General features: G+C 43.7%; 1 protein-coding gene across 2 annotated transcripts; it reads right to left on the reverse strand.

Moving 5' to 3' along the window:
- Window positions 1-203: 203 nt before the first annotated feature.
- Window positions 204-19800, reverse strand: RHOQ (ras homolog family member Q). Of its 2 annotated transcripts, none has more exons than XM_054399244.1 (5): window positions 19650-19800; window positions 19449-19507; window positions 1928-2092; window positions 1079-1174; window positions 204-359 (listed from the first exon to the last, which is right to left on the reverse strand). In XM_054399244.1, the coding sequence occupies exons 1-5, from the start codon at window positions 19789-19791 to the stop codon at window positions 204-206; spliced, it is 618 nt and encodes a 205-aa protein (XP_054255219.1). In that variant the 5' UTR covers window positions 19792-19800. The 2 variants fall into 2 exon arrangements, with proteins under 2 accessions (XP_054255219.1, XP_054255218.1); XM_054399243.1 differs by having other exon boundaries at window positions 323-355; window positions 19650-19791.
- Window positions 19801-21433: the final 1633 nt, after the last annotated feature.

The raw sequence follows: 21433 nt of genomic DNA on the forward strand, positions 1-21433 counted from the left end.
TGCAGTCAAAATAAAATATTTGTAACAGATGTGGTGACTTATCACAAGTTGAGTTTGATGTTACTCCTCTGGATTTCACTGGTTAAAGAAGGCAGAATCATAGTTTTAGCTTTCAAACCTGTAACAAGTCCACTGCGTACTTGATGCATTGTATTTAAATTCAGTAGAATTTCACAGTAAGCCTGGCCATTGTTAAATGTCTCTCATGTGATCAAACAGCAGTTTATGCATCTTGAGCCTATTCTCTTCTTCATGGTATGTTTCTTTGGAGTTAGAATGGCTATAATAGCTTCATCAAAAACGGTCTTCAGTCCTTTCTGTGTTAAAGCTGAACACTCCACATAGCAGTAGGCTCCTATCTGTCAAGAAAATAAGTTAATTCAGTAGCAGTATACTTCAGCTGTTCAGTTCTATCTGTGCACTTCTTCATTTCTTTTTTCTATAGTGACAACAAAACATTTGGCTGTGATCGAGAAAAGTTATCTGCATGTGCATCTCGCTATAGAGAAAAGATTTGTCTTTGGCCAATGATCTAGAGTGCATTTGAGTTGATTTGGTTTACAAAGGAAGCATATTAAATAAGCTCTGTGGATTGGCAGTGGGGGCCTAAGGTATTTTTGATAATTAAACAGCGAAAAAGAATTACAGAATTACACGACCAATTTACATTTCAAAAATAAGACTCTCTAAATAAGTGTCCTGTTACATATTACCCTTGCAGTGAGTTCAAATGGTAGTAAAGCATGGCCAAGTAATTTCATAAAGTTGTTTCCAACATTTCACTTGAGCAGGAGAGCTCCCTTCCAACATAAACCACTCTGTGACTGTAATTCTCTGACTATTTCTTATGTAGATTTATGAGTGTCTACACAGAAAGTTAGAACTTTGACTAGCAGGGAAGTGCTATTACACAGCTCTGCTTGTTCACTGTATTCAACAATGTAAGTAAATATTGTTACTAAGGTTTCATACATTGAAGAAAAGAGCAAAGTTGTAAAGGAAGAAAAAGTCAACTGGAAATGTTTTGGGTTTTTTTGCTTCTTTGTTACTTGGTTGCACTTAGGGATATCCAATTTACCTCTTTTGCTAATTTCTGTCCTTGCTCCACAGATATGGGCTTCTCTTTCATATTATTCAGTCTTGCCAGAGTTTTTGGGTCATCACGAAGATCAATCTAGCAAGAAAGATCGCAGTCATTTTGGAATGCTTTCTCTAAAGAAAAGTCATCAGGTTATGATGCCCTCTTTTTAAAGCAGAACTATTTATTTAATGAAGTGTTACATATATAAAAATGGAGTCATGTCATGATTCAGACAAAGGACTGTTCCTGATCCAAAAGTCCTGTAATTTAAGACGTGAACTACTACCTTCAATCCAGAGAGAACAAATGTTTATTCTGTACATCACCTCTTATTACATGTGATCATCTTGGAATACCAGAATGTGTATCCAGCAGTGGCAGAAAAGATTAACCCAAACATAATACCAGTATGTGGGTCATTTGTTATTGAAGACCAGTCCTCTGCCTATGAGAAGCAAGAGGAAGACGTCTTACTTCTCCCCCTTGCTCCTTTGGTCATATCCAATATTGGCTGAAGCAATAGTTCTAGACCCAAGTAATTCCAGTAACATGGGTATGAACAGACTATTTTATTCCGCAAATCCCATGACTTCATAGAAAGTCACACAGAGAGATGCAGCCAGTCTTGCTACTCTTGTTTACAATTCATGTGTTTTAACAAAACGGGAGATAGTTCGTTAGAGAACAACACAGGTCTGTTTTTTTCTGCCACTTGTTGGGGTTGTTTCTTCAAAACCAGAAGGAGCTGCTCCTCAGGTCCTATCAGGCCTGAATTTTCAGACCAAAGAAATGGCACCACACAATCATCTGAATTGTTTAAGTAAAGTAGAACAGAACCAGATCTACCTGTGTTCCTACTAGTAAAAAGGGAACATTAGGTGCATATTCCTTCAACTCCGGTACCCACTCTTCCTTCACATTTTGAAATGAAGCAGGGTTTACCACTGAGAAGCAGATAAGGAAGACATCGGTCATAGGATAAGATAAAGGTCTCAGACGATCATAGTCTTCCTGAGAAAGAAAAATTCTGTTATCCGCAATATGAAATTGATGCTTCTATTTTGTTAATTTTAACAGTTATACTCAGAACATACATTCATATCTCAGGAATTTTGTTGCAGCAAACTTTCTGAATGCTCACAACTATTCCAGGTTAGTCAGTGAAGCAGTTAGAGCAAAATCTGCATCTGAGTGTAACTCTATGTGAATATAAGCATTTTGAAAAGTCTATTACTACTGATAGAAACTTACTTCTGTATGGCAGTATACAGACGACTGTACTATAAAAGGTTTACAAAAAAAAATGCAAAAGGCTTCTGGTTCAAACATCCTTCCAGATCAAGAGTTAGCATTTGTTTGACCGAAGAGAAAGACACAGATGTGACTGCTACAGAGCCACCCCGGTTATACAAGCTAGGCTAATTAAGGCACTTAAACGTTCTCTTTTGTATCACATGTAGCAGTGATATTTAATGCCCTCCTTAGAACTTTCTTTCCACATTAGAAACCTTTCTGCTAGTGATCAGGGCAGGTAAAATAAGGATCAGAAGGGACCTTTTTTGCCCAGGTTCTGCTTTCTGTGACTAAGCTCAGAAAAGAGGGGAGAAGGAACAGAAATTGAGGATCAAGAACACTATCAGGGGAACATTAATACCCTTTGGAGGGGGAAGTTAGTGTGAAAAGATTACTACTTGGGTCATTTAAAGGCACCATTCCTCCCTCCAGGACATACAACATTGTAGCAACAAAGGTACCTAAGCCTTTACCTTACTGTAAAACAGGAGCTCTCTCTAGCATGAGACAAAGTGGATTCTGACATTTTTTAGCTAAGAGCAGGAGGGAACATGCCCCAGCCTCTTTCTGCAAGGCTTCCTTTGGTCCATGGTAGTGAACCAGTGCCTTAGCATTTCCACTTCAGGCTTTTTAGTTTTGGAGGTTTTTTGTTGATTTGGATTTTTTTCCACAGATAACTAAGACTGAGCTCAGGCACTGCAGAGACAATGAAGAATGCTGGGTTTATGCATTCCCTTCCACAATAAACAGAAATTTATTATGGCTGCTGCAGCATCCTCCCTCTTCCCTCTGTAAGCTCCCCATCTTAATTAAATCTCACAAATATTGGAACAATTTCATTAAATGTAGAGACAGAAATGTAATTCAACTCCATGTTTGAAATGAGCCAGAAAATTAAATTTTTGTTTCCTTGGCAACTGTCACATTACCAGATTATTAACCTAAAGTTGCACCCTCAAAAAAAAACCTGAACCATTCATTGATTAGTTTTTAGGTTTTAAAGATGGTGTTACTAGAATTTCAGAAAACTTGTGAAAGCTTCCTTTAGAACAGTTTCTATTAGACCCATCTTTTAAGTCAATAGCTATGGGAAGAGGGCCACCATGGAGAAAATACAAACACTGGAGGAAATTCTGCACTAGCAAGGAGGTGACCATTGGCCAGTACTCTTCAGTGTCTATTTACTCAATATTCTCATTTGTAATCAGTATTTTCATGTGCTGTTTTGATTATACACTCTACTGCCAGTCTTGTATACTCTATAGTTTTGTCAATAAGCTAGAGAGAGCATGCTTAGCTGTAAACACAGGCTCCTTGTTTCACAGCCTTAGTAACTGATGCTGCTGTGAAACTGCAACATTTGACAGGCCTTTTTGAAGATCATCTGTTTCCCTGCTAGCATAAGGCTCCTATCCTGACTCAAAAAACACTGACCATCTTTTCCACATCTGTGAACATTCATCATAGAAGCAGAAATAACTCTAAGAACATCACAACATCAACCTAAAACTCCTCTACATTCAATTCTTTTTTTAAACATGTATTTTGCATTTCCCTTCTACTGAATATAGTTAAATCCTGTTCAGGGTTGCCACTCTGTTTTATGGGGTGGAGATCAAGATCCTAAAAAGAAGCTTCCCAACTACAAATTACACTGGTTCACGGAGTACAAAATCTGCATGCAGGAACACACAGGCAGATCTGTTAGTTGTTCTCAAATTCAGCTCTACAAAAATATGTGGGGTATTATTGAGTAAATTTTTATTTTAAAAATAAAAATCTAGTTTAAGTCATAGAGCTTAAGAGCTGCCTTCCCCGCACTGAGCATTTTCTGAAAATCTCACATCTGGGTTAATTGAATAACTAGTAAATAACTGGAATAACTAGTTACTAGAATAACTAGTAAATAACTAGAACAACCCATTACTAGAATAGCTAGTAAATAATTAAAATAACTGGAATACTGTCTGCATTAAATGCTGGAATGGAGAAAACATTTCACTGTCACCAGGAATTACTGTTAGGCCACTGACCTTAAAACATCTCTTTAGCGAACCCATTTCAAACTACAGACCTTTTATGTATAGCAAATACTAAGAATTTTCTAATTTCATTTGTATGGTTTACTTAAAAACATTCATATTTAGTTTATCTTTTTTAATCCCATTGGATACAAGTCCTTGTACATTCTGCTGCATCTTGGTATTGCACCTTATTTCCCAGCATACTCACCAGCTATCAGCTGGGAGCGAGCAAAGTTACTGTGTCTTAAGGCAGGTGCATCTATTTATATGCCTTTTGGTTTATCCCATTTGATCTGCACTGGGCAAGCTGTGGGTTCAACCTGTGTAATTAAAAAGTTAAACGGAAGGTGAGTACGGTGTGATTGGCTATACCACGTGTACGTCCGTGCTACTCCTTACAGTGACTTCACTGCATTTGCACTTACCTAACAGAGGATTTGGCTATACCCACCAATCCTGCTGCTTGAAACAAGTCAGTGCTGCCAGGCTCTTGTCTGTGCTACGAAAATTAGGTTTGTATTGATATTAATTATGCAGGTAATTCTAATAAAGCCTCCCACCACATGATTAGACTGATCCTGGGTCCTCATAAGAGAGACTCTGTCTTACATGTTACCAGCATCTGGTAGGCCATCTGTACTTAAAGACTCCTTCTGCTCCCCAACAGCCTCTCAGAAATAGCACTCAAACCTGAAAACTTTCTCTGATGTACTGGACCTAAGTGACTGCTGCACCTGGAAGAAGAATCAGAAACGCCAAATGAATTTAGACTGGGTATTAGAGAAGCCTGAAAAAAATCTCATTGCTTCAACTATAATTTATTTCCTGAATCTAGTGTAAGGGAAATAAATGTGGCTTATTCTAAAATTAAATGCAATGGCAAAATCTAATTATACTAGCCAGTGCATGTACACACTACACTGTACAACAATTAGACTTCTAATCTAATTGGAGGAGGCAATGTGTGTGTATGTAGTCATTAAAAATATTTAAAGGAATTTAACTGGAATATTTTAAGAATGTGATTAAGATGGGCAAGAAAGCCAGTAAAGATCAAAATGTGCAGTACAAGTCTTAAAAGCTCCAGGCTATCAGAGTGAAATGGCTCATTCTTCAACATACTCTGGGCTTTGAAACAAAATTGTTTACTGAAGCAGATGAATACAGACAGAAAACCATGCTGAAAACATGAGAGTTGTAACAACTTTACACAAATTAGATGTGAGAATGTTTGTTTAACAAACATTATATGGAGCTGAGATCCCCTATAAAAGACAGGACATTGCAGCACAACATCCATCATTTACCTAGTATCTCTGGTAACCCAGGACAGCTGCCAATACAGAACAGACATGGGAAAAGAGATGAGATGAAATGAAGGAATTAATGACTTGACTTAGTTTCTCTAATACAAACTGGGAAGGATTGTTTGGGGGGTTTGTTTTGTTATTAAGAGGGAAGAATGGAAATTAATACTTTCACATTTTTATTTCACCCTAGTTTTGATACTCCACAATATTCTAGCATTGCCTTTATCTTAGTTCCTTAAAATCTCTCCTTTAGGTCTCTTTCTCCATGCTACAGTACCTAATAATCTGCCTCTCTCAGATTTTCTGCTGCCATGTACTTGAATACTGCATCACTGAGTTTTGTTGTATTTTGGATGTTCAGGTAGGCTTGACATGTCCAAAATTTGGCTCTTTCTTTTCCTGGTGTTTACCTGCTCAAAGGCAGAGGTCTTAAGGAACTTGTATGCAGACTGAGGAATAGTACTGCAATTCTAAGTGCCGTAGTTCACGTTGTACAGTTGGTTTTGAACTAATGCTTTTGCCCAATTTCATGGGTATCAGCTGAAGACATAGTTAACAACATCCAGGTATTCCTACCTCTGCCACTGACACAATGTGTAGCCCTGAGCAAATCATTATCCTCCCTCTACTTGCATCTGCCCAGCCGCAGGGGTTTGCTAGCTTAATAATGCATTAGTCTTTGCAAAGCACTCCAAAAGCCTTTGATGTACACAGCTTATGTGCAGTGGGGTGTTAAAAAAACAAAACAAAACAAAACAAATGGTAATTTCTGGACAAACTTCTTGACCCACAAAAGCCATTATTTCCTCGTATTTATTAGAAAACTGAAGTAAGAGGTGCAGTCATACTGAGATCCCGTAGTACCAGAGCAGTAATGACTGGTTTATGGCATTATGCTCCTCCCTGGACAAATGAAAGTGATGGGGACAGAGGTCCTTACCCCCTCTCAGTAATGTGGCACAACAGGCCTCTTTCTCCTTTGGAATGGTATTGGGAGTCTCTATCCAATTTGGAGAAATGAAAGACAATTGGAGGCATCAAGTGCAGTCAGTACCTTCCCGTGGCTTAACCAAGGCCTTTGGGGAAACTCCTCTCTCTCAAATCTTCTACTACAAGTAGCAAAGATGTTAACCTAGATTGGTTTCTTTGTCTGTCCTTTTTATTTTCCTTGCAAATATGAGTGGCTAGTATCTTTAAGCAAACAGGAGAAACCAGATTTTCAGCTTATACTCTGATGAAACCAAAGTTGTTAATGATTTCATGTGTTTTGCAGCTTAGGAACTAAATTTTAGCAAGACATCTCCAGTTCAATCATACTGACATACTCTGATAAACAAAGGATAACCCTATTTCTTTTCTATTCTGAGAAGGTATGAAATGGATGGAAGAGAATAAAATGAACCTTGCACCACTGGAAGACAAACTGGAGCTCAACAACTCCAGGTTTGTGATCTCTGTGTTAGCAACCATCTGTTGCTTTCACAGCTTACAACAGCAATCATAAGAAGAGGTTCTCACTCCCAACCATCTGTTTTTAGACATGAAGCCAAAAATAGACACCAGGCAGAGTTGCTAGAGGAATCCAGTGTTCATGCAGTGAAGGGTAAATACTACTGCTGCTCAGAGGGTCTCTGTGAGGCACACATATGTAACCACCTGGTTTCTGCAGAGCAAAATTCCAGATAAAAATTCAAGTTTTAATCCATTTCACAGTAGGGCTTGGTAACGACAGTCTGAAGTCTTCTCTTAGGGTGAATTTCCACACTTCGGTTTTTGAAGTGCATTTCAAAGCTAACCTTCAAGACTGCATTTTTCATAGTGTTCTCCCTGAAAATAAATTTCTGTTTCATAAGGCCCCCTGTAGTATTTCGGAAAAGGTAGCAAGTGAACCATAATGACCTGCTCTATCTAATGTGTGCCCTCGGGACTGCTTATGGGTGGACACATCTTGCTCCCAGGTTATTTGAAAGCTGCTGATCTGCAGCTTTGCCATAACCACTGGTCAAAGCCTACTAGAGCAGCTGCCTACTCCAGAAGCACACCAGGAAACAGACTTCACCCCGCTGAATCATCCAGTGGTTTCTAATTCTATGAGATGCTTGGGTAGGGAAGGAGAGTGAGGGAAGTGGTCTGTACTCTCATGCCAAGCACAAACTGCTTCCCTGTCTAGAAAAACTCTCAGTGTTTTCAGTCTGGGCTGTATAACACTGTAACCCTTTGCAAAGAGGGAGGGTGAAGCTGGCTTCCTGGCACTGCCACTCACAAGGCACCACTTAATGCAGGACCATTTGGCAAGCTGCAGAGACTGAGAGAGCACTGCCATAAATGTCTGCTTGTCCAGTTCTGCAGCCCAAGACATGTTACACTGATCACTACATTTATTTTTTCAGTTGCCTACATATGTAGCCAGTAATTTCTAAACACACAAAACAAGATGTGGTGACTATTTCCTGACTGCAGGGGGAAAGTGCACTACAGACCCTCTGACTCTTCACAAGCTTCTGGGGATACAGCTTGCATTGCTAAAGAAAGCAAAATTGTCCTGTTGCAGCTTGTTCACACAGGTTGCCCAGGGAGTGCAAAAAGCTGCCAGTTTGGGCTCAGCATCTATTTTTAATTTATAGAAAAGGCTTCAAGAATGCAGGGTAAGTGCTCTTCCACTGTATTCTAAAAATGAAGTACACTGATCTAAATCCATCTCTAAACTCCTGTGAGGAGGACTGTTCAAAGGAGGTATGAATTATACATTGAAAAAGACCAGGGTTTGTGAATTACATTTTTTTGACAAAACTTTCCTGAAAAGCTTTTCTATATAGAGAAATAAGTAGCTGGGAGATGGAGCCTACTAAGATGGATTTTAAAGCACTAGAGACAAAAAGGACAGAATATTCCTATACCTGTACACAAAAATGCCTTTGATCATTCTTAATGTAAGATTAAATACTGTCCAAATCGTATACCTTGCCATGTGGTGATGCTAATCTGTTTTCCTAGAGAGTCTCCACATAACATTCCCTCTCTCCCCTTCATCATCACAGGAACTTTTAACTTGCTGGCATCATGGTTTTCTAAAAGTAGAAGTCCCTGAATTTTCTCTGAAAGACATTATTTTAGCATCTGTAACAACGGAACACAGATTCAACTGACCAAAAGCAGTTATCTGCAAGCAGAGTTTCACTTACACACCTCACACTAGTTGCTTATCCACTATGGGACTCAGAGGCAGTGGCAGAGTGACAGCCATGGCCATGCCCTTTCCCTCCTTACCCAAAATCACAAGGCTGTGTTCCTATGCCAATTCTTTTCTCACCATCACTGACTTTATGAAGAGCACTCTTCCCACACAGGACTTCCACTTTCTCCAGGAAAGGAATTCACCCCAATCTTGGTGACTGCAGCCAAGAACCATCAGGATTTTCCATTCTTTCAGACATGGGCAATTAAAGGGAAAAAAATGAAATTCACCCTGACAGAGAGGATCTGTTGGGATCCACTGTGGAACCTGCTCTTTGGAAAGATTAATTCTTTATTGGTTCAGAAAAATATGACCATCAACAAATCTGTTTTCACATGTACACTAGAACATGAAATAGATCATAGTATCGTTATCTGTGTCATTTCAGACATGTTTTTTATTCACTAACTATATAAATCCTGCCCAAACAAGAAAGACTCATCAGTTAGGTATCCCATTCACTTTACAAATAAATCCCAAAAGCATGTTTTTCAGCCCAGTACTGAGCAACAGCTTTGTGAGGTAGAAGACTAAGCCTTCACACGAACTCCTCAAGATTAATTCCTATCACTTCTCAGATGACAAAAAGCCAGAGTGCCAGTGCCATCATGTGCACACTGAAGAAACACATGACAGTGAAAGTTTCTGGAATTGAAGGAGTTCCTAAGTGTCTTCTGCACCTCATTTTATGTCAAGTCTTGATTTCAGGGCTTACAGCTCCCATTAAAGAATGTGGTAAAACACTCAACGATTTCACTGCAGTAGATGTAAAGGCAGTTGAGAAACTGCCTACAGTTTTTCTTTCTAAAGTGAGGAATATGTAAGCCATCTCACTGCCTATGGATGGGCTATCTGTGGGTCGTAACTAAAGGTGCAGTCCAGGTCACATCTGTCATCCATTCCTTATGGACTCTGCCACTGCATCCTACCTGGAAATCAGATCAAGGAACTAGCATTAAGTCCTACAGATGACCTTTTAGCATTCACAGCTACATCTAACTGAGAGCACAAGCTGCCTGAGGCACCTCCAGTTTGTGCTGTATTCAAGTGAAGCAATAAACACACCTAGGTCACTGATGTATGTTCCTTTGCTCTGGGGAATAATGCTGCCATCTGCATTTTTATACCCACACCAGCAAGGGACAGCCATTGCAAAGAGTTACTGCACACATGCCACAACATGGATGCAGCACAGACCAAGACTCAAAGACAATCACAGAATATATCTAGTTGGAAGAGACCTCAAAGATCATCCAGCCTGTGGTGGTTTGGCCCTGGCTGGGGGCCAGATGCTTCTTAGATGGACAGGGGAGAGGGAAAATATAACAAAGGCCTCTGAGTCAAGGCAGAAGCAGTTTAGTAAGATGAAGAGCAAAAGCAAAGGCTGCACACAGAAGCACGAGCAAACAAAGATTTGATTCTCTACTTCCCAACAGCAGATGATGTTGGGTCACTCCTGGGAAGCAGGGCTTCAATACGCTTAGTGGTTGCTCTGGAGGACAGACACCATCAATGAATGTCCCCACACTTCCTTCTTTCACTTAGCTTTCACATCTCAGCTGACACCATATGGCATGGAATACCCTTTGGTCAGTTTGGGTCAGCTGGCCCAGCATTGTCCCCTCCCAAGACCTTGCCCATCCCTCACTACTGTTGGGGGAGAAAATGCTAGAAAATCACAGCCTAGGTACTTGGCTCAGCAGTAGCCAAAACAGTGGTGGCTGATCAACACCCAGCTACAGCACTGCAAAACAGCACTAGAAAGATGCTCTGGGGAGAACTGACTCCAGCTCAGCCAAACCCTCAACACACTGAAGGGTCAACACTAAACCGTACCACTAAGCACCAGGTTCACAAGCAGCTTGAACACCCCCAAGGATGCTGCTCCACCACTGCCCTGGGCAGACTATTCCCATGCTTGATAATCCTTTCAGTGAAGAAGTATTTCCTAATATCCAACCTAAACTTAGAATCATAGAATCAGTCAGGGTTGGAAGGGACCACAAGGATCATCTAGTTCCAACCCCCCTGCCATGGACAGGGACACCTCACACTAGATCAGGCTGGCCAGAGCCTTATCCAGCCTGGCCTTAAACACCTCCAGGGATGGGGCCTCAACCACCTCCCTGGGCAACCCATTCCAGGGTCTCACCAACTCTCATGGGGAAGAACTTCTTCCTCACGTCCAGTCTGAATCTCCCTACTTCCAGGTTTATTCCATTCCCCCTAGTCCTGTCACTCCCTGATATCCTAAAAAGTCCCTCCCCAGCTTTCTTGTATAGGGCCCCTTCAGATACTGGAAGGCCACAATAAGGTCACCTCGGAGCCCTTTCCAGACTGAACAGCCCCAACTCCTTCAGTCTGTCCTCATAGGAGAGCTGCTCCAGCCCTCTATCATCCTGGTGGCCCTTCTCTGGACACGTTCCAGCATGTCCAGATCCCTCTTGTAATAAGGGCTCCAGAACTGGATGCAGTACTCCAGGTGGGGTCTCACCAGAGCGGAGTAGAGGAGGAGAATCACCTCCCTTGACCTGCTGGCCACACTTCTCCTGATGCAGCCCAGGATCTGGTTGGCTTTCTGGGCTGCAAGTGCACATTCACAGCTCATGTTGAGCTTACCGTCCACCAGCACCCCCAAGTCCCTCTCCTCAGGGCTGCTTTCCAGCCAGTCACTGCCCAGCCTGTATTTGTGCTTGGGATTGCCTCAAACCCAGATGCAGGACCTTGCACTTGGTCTTGTTGAATCTCATGAGGTTGGCTTGTGCCCACCTTTCCGGCCTGTCAAGGTCCCTCTGGATGGATCCCTTCCCTCCAGAGTGTCTGCTGCAGCACACAGCTTGGTGTCATCAGCAAACTTGCTGAGGGTGCACTCAATGCCACTGTCCATGTCACCAACAAAGATGTTGAACAAGACTGGTCCCAGGACTGATCCCTGAGGGACTCTGCTTGTCACTGGCCTCCACTTGGACATGGACCTATTGACAGCCACTCTTTGGGTGTGGCCATCAAGCCAGTTCTTTATCCATCTTGTGGTCCATCTTGTGGTCCACCCATCAAACCCATGTGTCACCAGTTTGGAGACCAGGATGTGGTGTGGGACAGTGTTGAAGGCTTTGCTCAGGTCCATGTAAATGACATCAGTTGCTCTCCCCTCTTCTATTAATGTTGTGACCTGTTCATAGAAGGCCACCAGGTTTGTCAGACAGGATTTGCCCTTGGTGAAGCCATGCTGACTGTACCCAATCACCTCTTCACTATTCTTCTGTCTCAGTAGTGCCTCCAGGAGGATCTGCTCCATGATCTTAGTGGGCACAGAGGTGAGACTTCCCTTAGCGCAGCTTGTAACTTGGCTGAGGACAGTAGCCACTAATGCATGAAATGACACAACCTCTTCAGAACTGCTGAAAGTGTCATGTAGTGTGCAGACACATTTTTCTTAACACAAGTCAGCCAGTCACCATTCTAAACTTATAAACTGCTTAGAAAATCACACAATAGTAAAAGGATTCTGTTCTTCTCTCTGGCCTCATTTTGCATTTGTCTAATTAGAAGTGGGGTAGTTCTGTTAAAGATGATTTGGAGGTTTAAAAAACAATCCTGAAACTCTGTCCCAAAGCATCCGGTTTAGTAATGTTGGATTTTATAATTCACAATAAAACCACATGATTTGGAATCAGCATGCTGTACATTATTTTTTAAAGCCCAGGTTCTTGGAGTTTCATGATTACATAAAGGAAAATCACATCCTTTTCACTTTTAAATGAAAGATAAATTTCTGTTACCCGACAAGCCCAGAGAAACATGAATATGTGAAGCCCAAAAACCCCACATCCAGCAAAGGGCAAAAGAACAAGTCTCAAACTATTCTGATTTCCTGGGTTTTTTTTTGGTAGTGGTGTCTGTGGATAGGAATAGCTGACTCTTCATTTTGAATGCCTGGAACTGACAAAACCTCAGTACTGTTGAAATAAGTTTTATGTCCACTTTGTCCATGTGTTCTCAATAAAGGAACAGGAACAAAGCTTACTGAAAGCAGCACTAAGGTGCCTGCTAATAGAGAGCTTTGGATCAGGCCCTAACACACACTTTTAAGTTCTTCTGCACTGCAGGTTGGCAATGGAAGCAGTTCTCTAAATTACATTTAATTTGTCATTTGGAGGCTCAACCAGGAATTAGGCTATAAATTAAAAACGTGCATTTTTTTTGTAGTTTTTGTATTTACCAAACTATAAAAAGCTCTTTGCAAAGGAAACGGATTTCTATCAAGAAATGTAACTTTGCCAAAAATTCCCAGGGTCCTGTGCATTCTCTCATCAGAAAAACTTGGCCAAGGTCATGCAATCTTACCCCCAGTTGTCCCTTTCCATCACTCTTGCCTCCTGCAGTACAGCTGTAGATTATATGATACTCAAATGTGTGCAGGTGCACACATCCTCTTAGAACTATGTCAGGAACGAAGAGGATATGCAACAACATTGTGCTGGAAGAGCAGTAACTACTGCTTGTATTGTCTTTTTAGATGGTGATGTTTGGATAGCATTGAAAAATGTCACTGTGCCTCAAAGAATCTATAAATAAGTAAAATTCATAGAGAACTGTCACAGACTAGAGGGTACCTACAGACTCTTAACCCAGGAACAAAAGAAAAAAAAATTACGTGACCACATAATGTTTAGCAAAGGTCTCTCTAGGTCAGCAGTCTTCCTAAAATTGTGCTCTTAACATAAAAAATTCAAGTTTCAGAGAACCTCTTAAACTTGGTTTGCTTTGGGTTCTTTACTTTGGTCTGCCATTAACTTAGTGTTAATTTAGTGAAGACATTCTCGATCTACATTTTCAAACACAACCCTTACATTATATTTTAATATAACTCAGTGCTCCTATTCAGGAGTGCTCTTGGGCTTTTGACACACTGAAAATGAAACATAACTGTCTTGAGCTTCCAACATATATTTAGTGGATGCTTCTGGGAACTCAGAGCAGCATGTCCCATCCTGAGACTCCCAATCTGGTGATAATAATACTCAGCTATCTTTCCAGGAAAGCTACAATGCTTTCAAAGCCTGAATCCCAGCTCACAACAAGGCATCTGAATGTAACCTTTGTGCTGGGATCATTATTGTTGTTGTTGGAAAGCCATTTTTAAAAGCAAATCTGAAGGTACAAATCCCTTTCCTTTTGAAAGCCTGTCTTTGCTTAAACACTTGTCTAGAGAAGCAAGCAAATGTAATCGTAGCAATTACAATCTCAGGCACTTCACCTTCTGTTCTAAGGGAGAATCTAGACATGTTTTTATTTTATCTGCGTGCATCCAGTCGTTGCTGCAGAGCTGTTAAATCTTTGTGGCTGGTAATGTCCTGAAGCACAGAGCAGCTTCGGCAGAGGCTGAGCTATTCATGCGCCAGCATGTCGGCCGGGAGTGAGCTCACAGCTTCCCAGCACCAGCTGCCAGCTATGCTGGGACAGTGTAAAGGGAGCAAGGGAAAATGCATGGAGGAGGAGCATGGCACAAGGCAGAGAAGAGAATGGGGACAGGATGTTAACTGCTAACATTTCAGGTTTTGGATCTGCCAAAATCATGTTGTAGGTTTCAGTGTTTACAAATACACAGCAAAGGGTAGAATACTTTGCATTGTGTGAGACCAGGCTTGCATGTTCCAGGCTTGCATTTGGCACTACAGCTATGTGGTAAGTGCAACTCACGAGGACTTGTGTTGTCTGAGGAAGAACATTTCTATTTCATGGACAGAATGATCAGCAGCTGCCTCTCCTTTCAGGAGGATACAAAAGCAGCAACTGCTAGACTAGGGCTACTTACCATAGCTGACACAAACTGCCAGCAAGAAGTACAAAGATTGCTGCTATTTCTTGTTTTATTTCTAGCAACCACTGCAAGTTTGGTGACCATCCATTTTAATAACCACACCTCCATCCTCTCTTTCTCACTGGCACATTCACAGTTATTATTTTATTTTCATACCTGACCTTCATGGTGGCACTGATCGTGCTAATATTTGAATTAACTTCATGCACAGCAGCAGCACATCCAACTTCATATAAAATTGCTTGAAACACAGGGCCTCCATTACAACCAAAAAAATCAGTTTATCTGGATTAAGAAGGCTGCGACTGCAGAGTAGCCATCGGTATCTGAGCTGAAAGGAACTAGCCCCAAGTGGCTTGGTCTGCCCTTGTGCTTAGGATGTTTTGTGGCTACTGTTTTGATAACAGTTGAGAAGCCACCAAGAGCTTTATTGTATCAGACGTACAGCTTGTCCTACATGTATTAGGGCCTTTAAAGGTCAAGAAATAAAAGTGAAAAGCCAAGGAACACAGTTTACCTCAGCTTTGTCCAACCAGGCCACACTTGTATCACAACAGTAAGTGATGCTGAGGGATATAAACGTTATTAGGCACTGCACCATGGTAAGATTCACTGTGCTCCTTCTGCACTCTGCTCTGCGCTGCCCAGATCCTGGCTTGTTGCCAAACCTGCTCCAGACAGCCATGCTATGCATGCTTCAGCATCTCTCTTTCCAGGGCAGCAGGAACAGCACAGGCACTGCTCCTGCATCCTCCCCCATCCTCCTTCCAGGAGCTGACAGTTCTTTACAGCAAAGACACAGGAAGGAACAAGGCTTCCACCTATGTGTAGACTGCATATACTGGAGGAAAGGGACACCATGAATGAAAACCCCACAGCAAAGTGGTCTGAGAGGAGGATGGACCCCAACTGCCATTTTAAGTAACAGCCTTCAATACGGACTGAACTCCCCAAGAGGTAACTCCTGTGTTATACCCTGACTTATCCTGTTTGGCATGTGGCAAGGGGACACACCACAGCACACCTCTTCATTAGCGCTCACAGATACAGCTCCAGAAGTTTTAACACCAGGAGAGTTGGCAGTATTATTTTGGTATTATGAAAGATCAACATGACAATCACATGTCACTAGTTCAGAAGCACTCCAACATGCTGAAGTTAACAGCCTGATGAAGCCACAGTTCTCATCCCAGGCAGATTTTGCCACATACCCTGCAGTACTGACATACAGCTAGTCTCCCTGAGCAAGAGAGGCTACTGCAAAGCTGAAGGCTTCCACGCATCGGTATCACAAGCACCTCACAATTAATTTGCAGTGCACTGTCACTCCCAGCTCCAGGCAATGTAGGTGGGCTCCACGGTTCTCATCTTGGGAAAACCAGGAACCACTCCAAGCCCACTCAGTCTTAGCATGTGCAGCAGCTAGGCTAATAGGAGCTGCCAGCTCCACCTCTGGGAGGAATTGCTGGAGGAATGTCCTCTCAGACACCACCAGCACTGAACTCCCACCCACTTGCCTGGTGTAGGAGCCTGATTCCACAGCTGCAAACCCAAATGGGCTCAAAGAACCTCCCCTGACCAGCAGCTGTACTGGCTATTTTCTACTGAACCAGAGCTTCAGTATTTTGAGACAAAGCTTGTCTGAACTCACACACATCCAAAGAGGGAAAGGTCTGCCTGTGTATAAACTGAAGTTTGTAAACTGCTAGTGGCATTTTCCCCTGCTATATATCACATGGGAAAAAATGGATTTTAATAGAGTTATTCTCAATCTATTTTAAGCTTGCAAAGATACAAGGCATTATGTCATCAGTATAGTTACTACACGTAACCTGTGTGTGGTGTGAAGAAGCAAACTAGAAACGAGTACTGGATGTCATGAACTCCAAAGCTTGCAGCTCCTCTGCCAAAGTTGCTAAATACATAACCACGCAAGTTAAAAAGACTCCACAGACTGATAAGTCAGTGTTTCAGGGCAATAAGCCTGCTGTGCACCAGCTAGAAATCAAAAGGTCTTTAATCCTTGCTCTGCTCTGAGTTATCTGCAGGAATTTGGAGCAGATCACTGTCTGAACCTCCATTTATCCCCTCACTCCTCTTCCCTCCGAAATGAGATGTGTAGATTGTACATACATACTCTTATTCAGAGCTGGGAATATAAACACGTGGAAGACTGAACTGCTTAGATACCACAGGCTGCCAAATTTTGATAAAATGATACTAGCAGGCCAGTATTTTCAGTAAAACCATTTGGGGGTGATAGAATTAGAAATAATTCTGATGGATGCTGGCAGAAATCCTGACTGAGCAACAAACAATCTGAGCCATACAGAAGTCTGTGTAAGCAGCAGGCGTGTACCAGATGCAGCACATGGTTTCCTCAACACAGAGAAGGCACCATCAACCATGTGTTTTCTGCTCTTTACTAAACATATCTAAGCTTTAAAGTAAGATTTCTGTTATCGCAGTGCTCTGAGAAGAAGGGCTTGTCAGCACGCTCTCTGGTGAAACAGCTTATAGCAGAATGACATTGCTGGACTGGCACCTTCATAGAGACTCCTGTTCTCAGTTCTGCTGGACACTGGGATGGGGCTCCCGTGGGTAGTCCCAGATGTCCATCAGTTCGCCAAACATGCTGAAGTGGGATGGGGATACTGGTAGAGATTTTAGTAACACCACAGGTCTGACTAAAAGGGGAGTTTTGCCAAGACGAGAGACATTTGTAAAGGTAGCCTCATTAGAACAATCTATGTGAGTGAGTGAGTGAGGCTCCTCTGAATCAGGCCAGCAAGATCTGGTCCTGGATACACCAGAAACCGCTCTGCAAGCCAAACTTAGATTTCAGCTTGTCAGAATTTGCCACCTTTTATATATTTGGATATGCAACTTCACACTGAAAAGTTCTTCTTAGTATAACAGGAATACCTTTGCTGGCTCTTTGCCGCAGGCTGGCTAATTTACCCTAGTAGCTTTTGAGGAGGTCAAAGGTCACTCAGTTTTGTACTCAGCACACTCAGGCAGAGTGGGATACTACAAACCACCTTGGTTAAGGTTACACAGAGCTAACAACACATGCTCCCATTAATAGTAACAAGCCACCACAAGCAGTTTGAGATGTCATCCACAAATAAGCTACATGTATGTACAGTAGCACTAGGGTCACTTTCATGTTTCCAGGGCTCATGATAAAAACAGAGAAAAATAGTTGCATATTAACCAAATGCTTTATTTGTCTGAGCACTAGAACCTCATCCTGTAACCTACTTAAGCAGTATTTTACAAGCTGTGTTTTGAACCAATTTCTACTGAAACACAGGTCTATGACAGTAATAAGAACATCACTTAGATGACATTAATTTGACTAGTTTGTATTTACGTCAGTGAGCTGACAACCGTCAATAGTCTCACCCCTCAAGTATCAGCTTTCTGAGAACAGGGCTGTTTCCTACAATTCTCATGAAACTGATTTAATTACTCATTTCAGGCCTAACAAAGATGGGAAAGATCCGTTAACTGCTACTTCCCTTACTTAAGCTGTATTCAGATCTAAAACTACTTCAGGCAGCAGTTGTTCCAATTGAGAATAGGAATAACATGGTTAAAAAAACGCAGCCTCAGTCTACTTGAGTCCAGAGAGAATATATAGTAGTTGCTCTTTATGAGGAAGCATGTCTGAGGTCATGTGAGACCAAACACATGCTCTCACTGCAAGAAGTTTTAACACAAGGAACACACAATTTTACAAAACCCATTCAGCGTTTCTGTATATACTCTGCAGCTCCTTAGAAAATCCCTGCACCTCCCTTTAAAAACTATTTTGTTTCCAGTAAGGCATCGCCAGAGAGCTGGAAGTACTTTAACCCAGCAGGCACTGGCTGGTGCTGTACAAATTAAGCCGTCCAAGAAGTGACTTGAATAATGGAGCCCTTTAGTAGCCGCTACACCAGTGACCCCTCCAAACATCTAACATTTCACCCATCATTAAAGATACTTAAGATGCATACTGAGAAAGCATCTTTCACAACATTCTTAACCGAATGAATCACTTGAATTGTCTGGGATAGCAGCAGAAACCCAGGCTATTCGAAATGCAGTGGCTGAGAATTCCATTATATTATTTTCCACCTTTAACTTGAATAACTCTTTTCTGCTATCTAAGAGCTGCACAGGGTAAACAGAGAGAGCTGCGGCTGTTCGGCTCTCTACCCGACCTGACGCGTTGGAAGCTGCAAGTTCCCTCCGTTTTAAGGAGGCGCATTTCCCCCACCTGAAAGCCAGCGGCAGGGTCGGCACTCCGGGAGGGGGTGGGGCTGGCCGGGGCCGATGCCCGGCCCAACGCGTTGCCCTGCAAGTGCTGGCACAGCCTGGGCCGGACACGCCGCCTCCCTCCGCGCCGGTAGATGCCACGGAGCCCCGGCCGTAGCTCCCCGGAGCCCCGGCCGTAGCTCCCCGGAGCCGGCCACGTACCGCTAAAAATAAAGCCGGTCTCCGCCCGCGCGCCCTCGGGAATAAGGGCTGATGGTTTTCTTTTAAAGCCGGTCTTTATTAATCGCACCACCCAAACCAACCTCCCTCTGAATCGCCCAGCCCGGACCGCAGCCCTTGCGAACAACTTCGGCGCCGGGAGCGCCGCGGGGACGAAGACAGGGCCGGGGGTCCGCGGGCAGCGCTCGGCACTCACCTGGCCGGCGGTGTCGTACAGCCCCAGGAGGTACTGCTTGCCCCCGACGGTAACGCTGACTGCGAGGGGGGAAAGAAACACAGCGAGTGAAGGAGGGCAAACCCCGGCCGAACCTTCCCGCTAGCTCGGCGGGGTAAGGTCGGGGGATGGAAGAAGGCGGGCTGCTGCTACGACCGGTCGCCGGGCCCCCCACCCGCTCACCTGCGTAGTGGTCGAAGACGGTGGGCACGTACTCCTCGGGGAAGGCGTCGTTGGCGTAGCTCATCAGCAGGCACGTCTTGCCCACGGCGCCGTCCCCCACCACCACGCACTTCAGCATGACTGCCGCGCTGCCATGGGCCATGGCCGGAGCCCGCCCTCATGGCCCCGCGGGCGCGCCCCGCCGCGCCGGGCCCCCCGGCATCGCCGCCACTGCCGCTCAGCGGCCTTCCCCGCCGGCCCCCGCCGGGCGCAGCCCCCCCGCCATCCGCCTCCTCGCGGGGCCCGGCGGGAGCCGCCTTCGCCGGCCGCGGCCGCGCCGCGTAAGGAAAGCGCCCACGGCCGCCCGCCCGGCCGTGGGACTGGGCGGAGGCGGGGAGCGGCGTCCCACGCGTGGGATGGCGGCGGAGCGAGGCGGCTGGGGGGCAGCCGGGGCTGGGGCCGATGTGCGTGAGTGTGGGCTGGCCCCGACCCCGCTGCTCTCACACGCATGCACAGCGGCACTCGGCCGTTCCTGAAGAACCCCATGCTCCGGAGGCGCTTGGGCGCTGAGGGCAGCTCCTGCCCCCAGAGAGCAGCAGGGGTTCGTTACTGCCTTGTGCTGATCTCACTCGCCCCCCTCCCTCTACTTCCCCCCCTTATCTCCTCCGTCCCCCTGCCCATTACGTACGAAAGAAACTTCAGTCGCATCCTCTGGCATAACCCGTAAATGAGTCGGTATGGAAATAGTCGGCAGTGCCAGAAAGGATTTTTTTTCTGCATTGAGTTGGTTTGGAGTCTGAAAGTCAGGAGTGGGCAGGTATGTAAGAACATAACGTGCGTGGTTTAAACCGCCTTGAGTACCCATTTGACAGGCTGAGAGACTGCGGGGCAAGAGCTAAGGAGAGCAGATACTGCATGAGTAATGAGTGGAATCATACTCCCACTCATGTCAGTGGCAAAAATCCCACCATTCAGTGGCACCAGGCTTTCACCCTAGCAAGTTGTTTCCAACTTCACATTTTCAAAGTGTGTGAAATACACTCAGAAAGAAAACAATTGAGTTTTCTATTCCGTTTTTTCCATGGATTTTTGCTATAAGCCCTATCCAGTTATGACAAAAGCATGCATAGCACAAAACCATAAGGAGACCTCGGTGTCCTGTAGTTTGTGTTCCTGTTTCCTCCTTCATCCGAACATTCCCTCTTTAGGGTGAAAATAAATGCAAATCCCACATTGCACAAAGCTTGTCTGAATATTCAATAAGATGTTTTCAAATCAGGACAAAACAAAAAAAAAATCCTATTACTTTGCAATTTTTTCAGCTTAGTCAAACTTTCATGCCTTCAGATCACAGAGAGGGAAGGTAGGACATCCAAGACTGATCAGCTGTGACGTCCTCCCAATTCATCCAAATGGTGTCAACCCAAACCCACAGGCAGATAGAGACTGCCCCAGGAGGTATTTCCTCAGCCCTTTGGAAAATGCCAGATGTAAAAGAAAGTTGGATTTACCAAGAAGTCAGCTGGCAGCCAGCACTCCAGGTCTCCTAGAGAGTAGCTTTGCCTAACGAGCAGATGTCTTGCACAAGCAGCTGTTTTGGGATGGTTTTAGGATTAGGTTCAAGAAAACTGCTTTACAGTGATTTGACATGATACCTGAGGTTAGATGTTCCCAGATACCCATGACGAACTGTACAAATACTTAGTAGTCAAAGTGATATCCACTTCCCTTTTGCTAGATTTGCCAATGTATACATTCAGGAACACCCAACACCTGAATCCCTGGGCAACAGCACCCTAGGCCAT

Source organism: Indicator indicator, chromosome 2, assembly GCF_027791375.1.
Source record: "Indicator indicator isolate 239-I01 chromosome 2, UM_Iind_1.1, whole genome shotgun sequence".
In the NCBI taxonomy this organism is placed as follows: Eukaryota; Metazoa; Chordata; class Aves; order Piciformes; family Indicatoridae; genus Indicator; species Indicator indicator.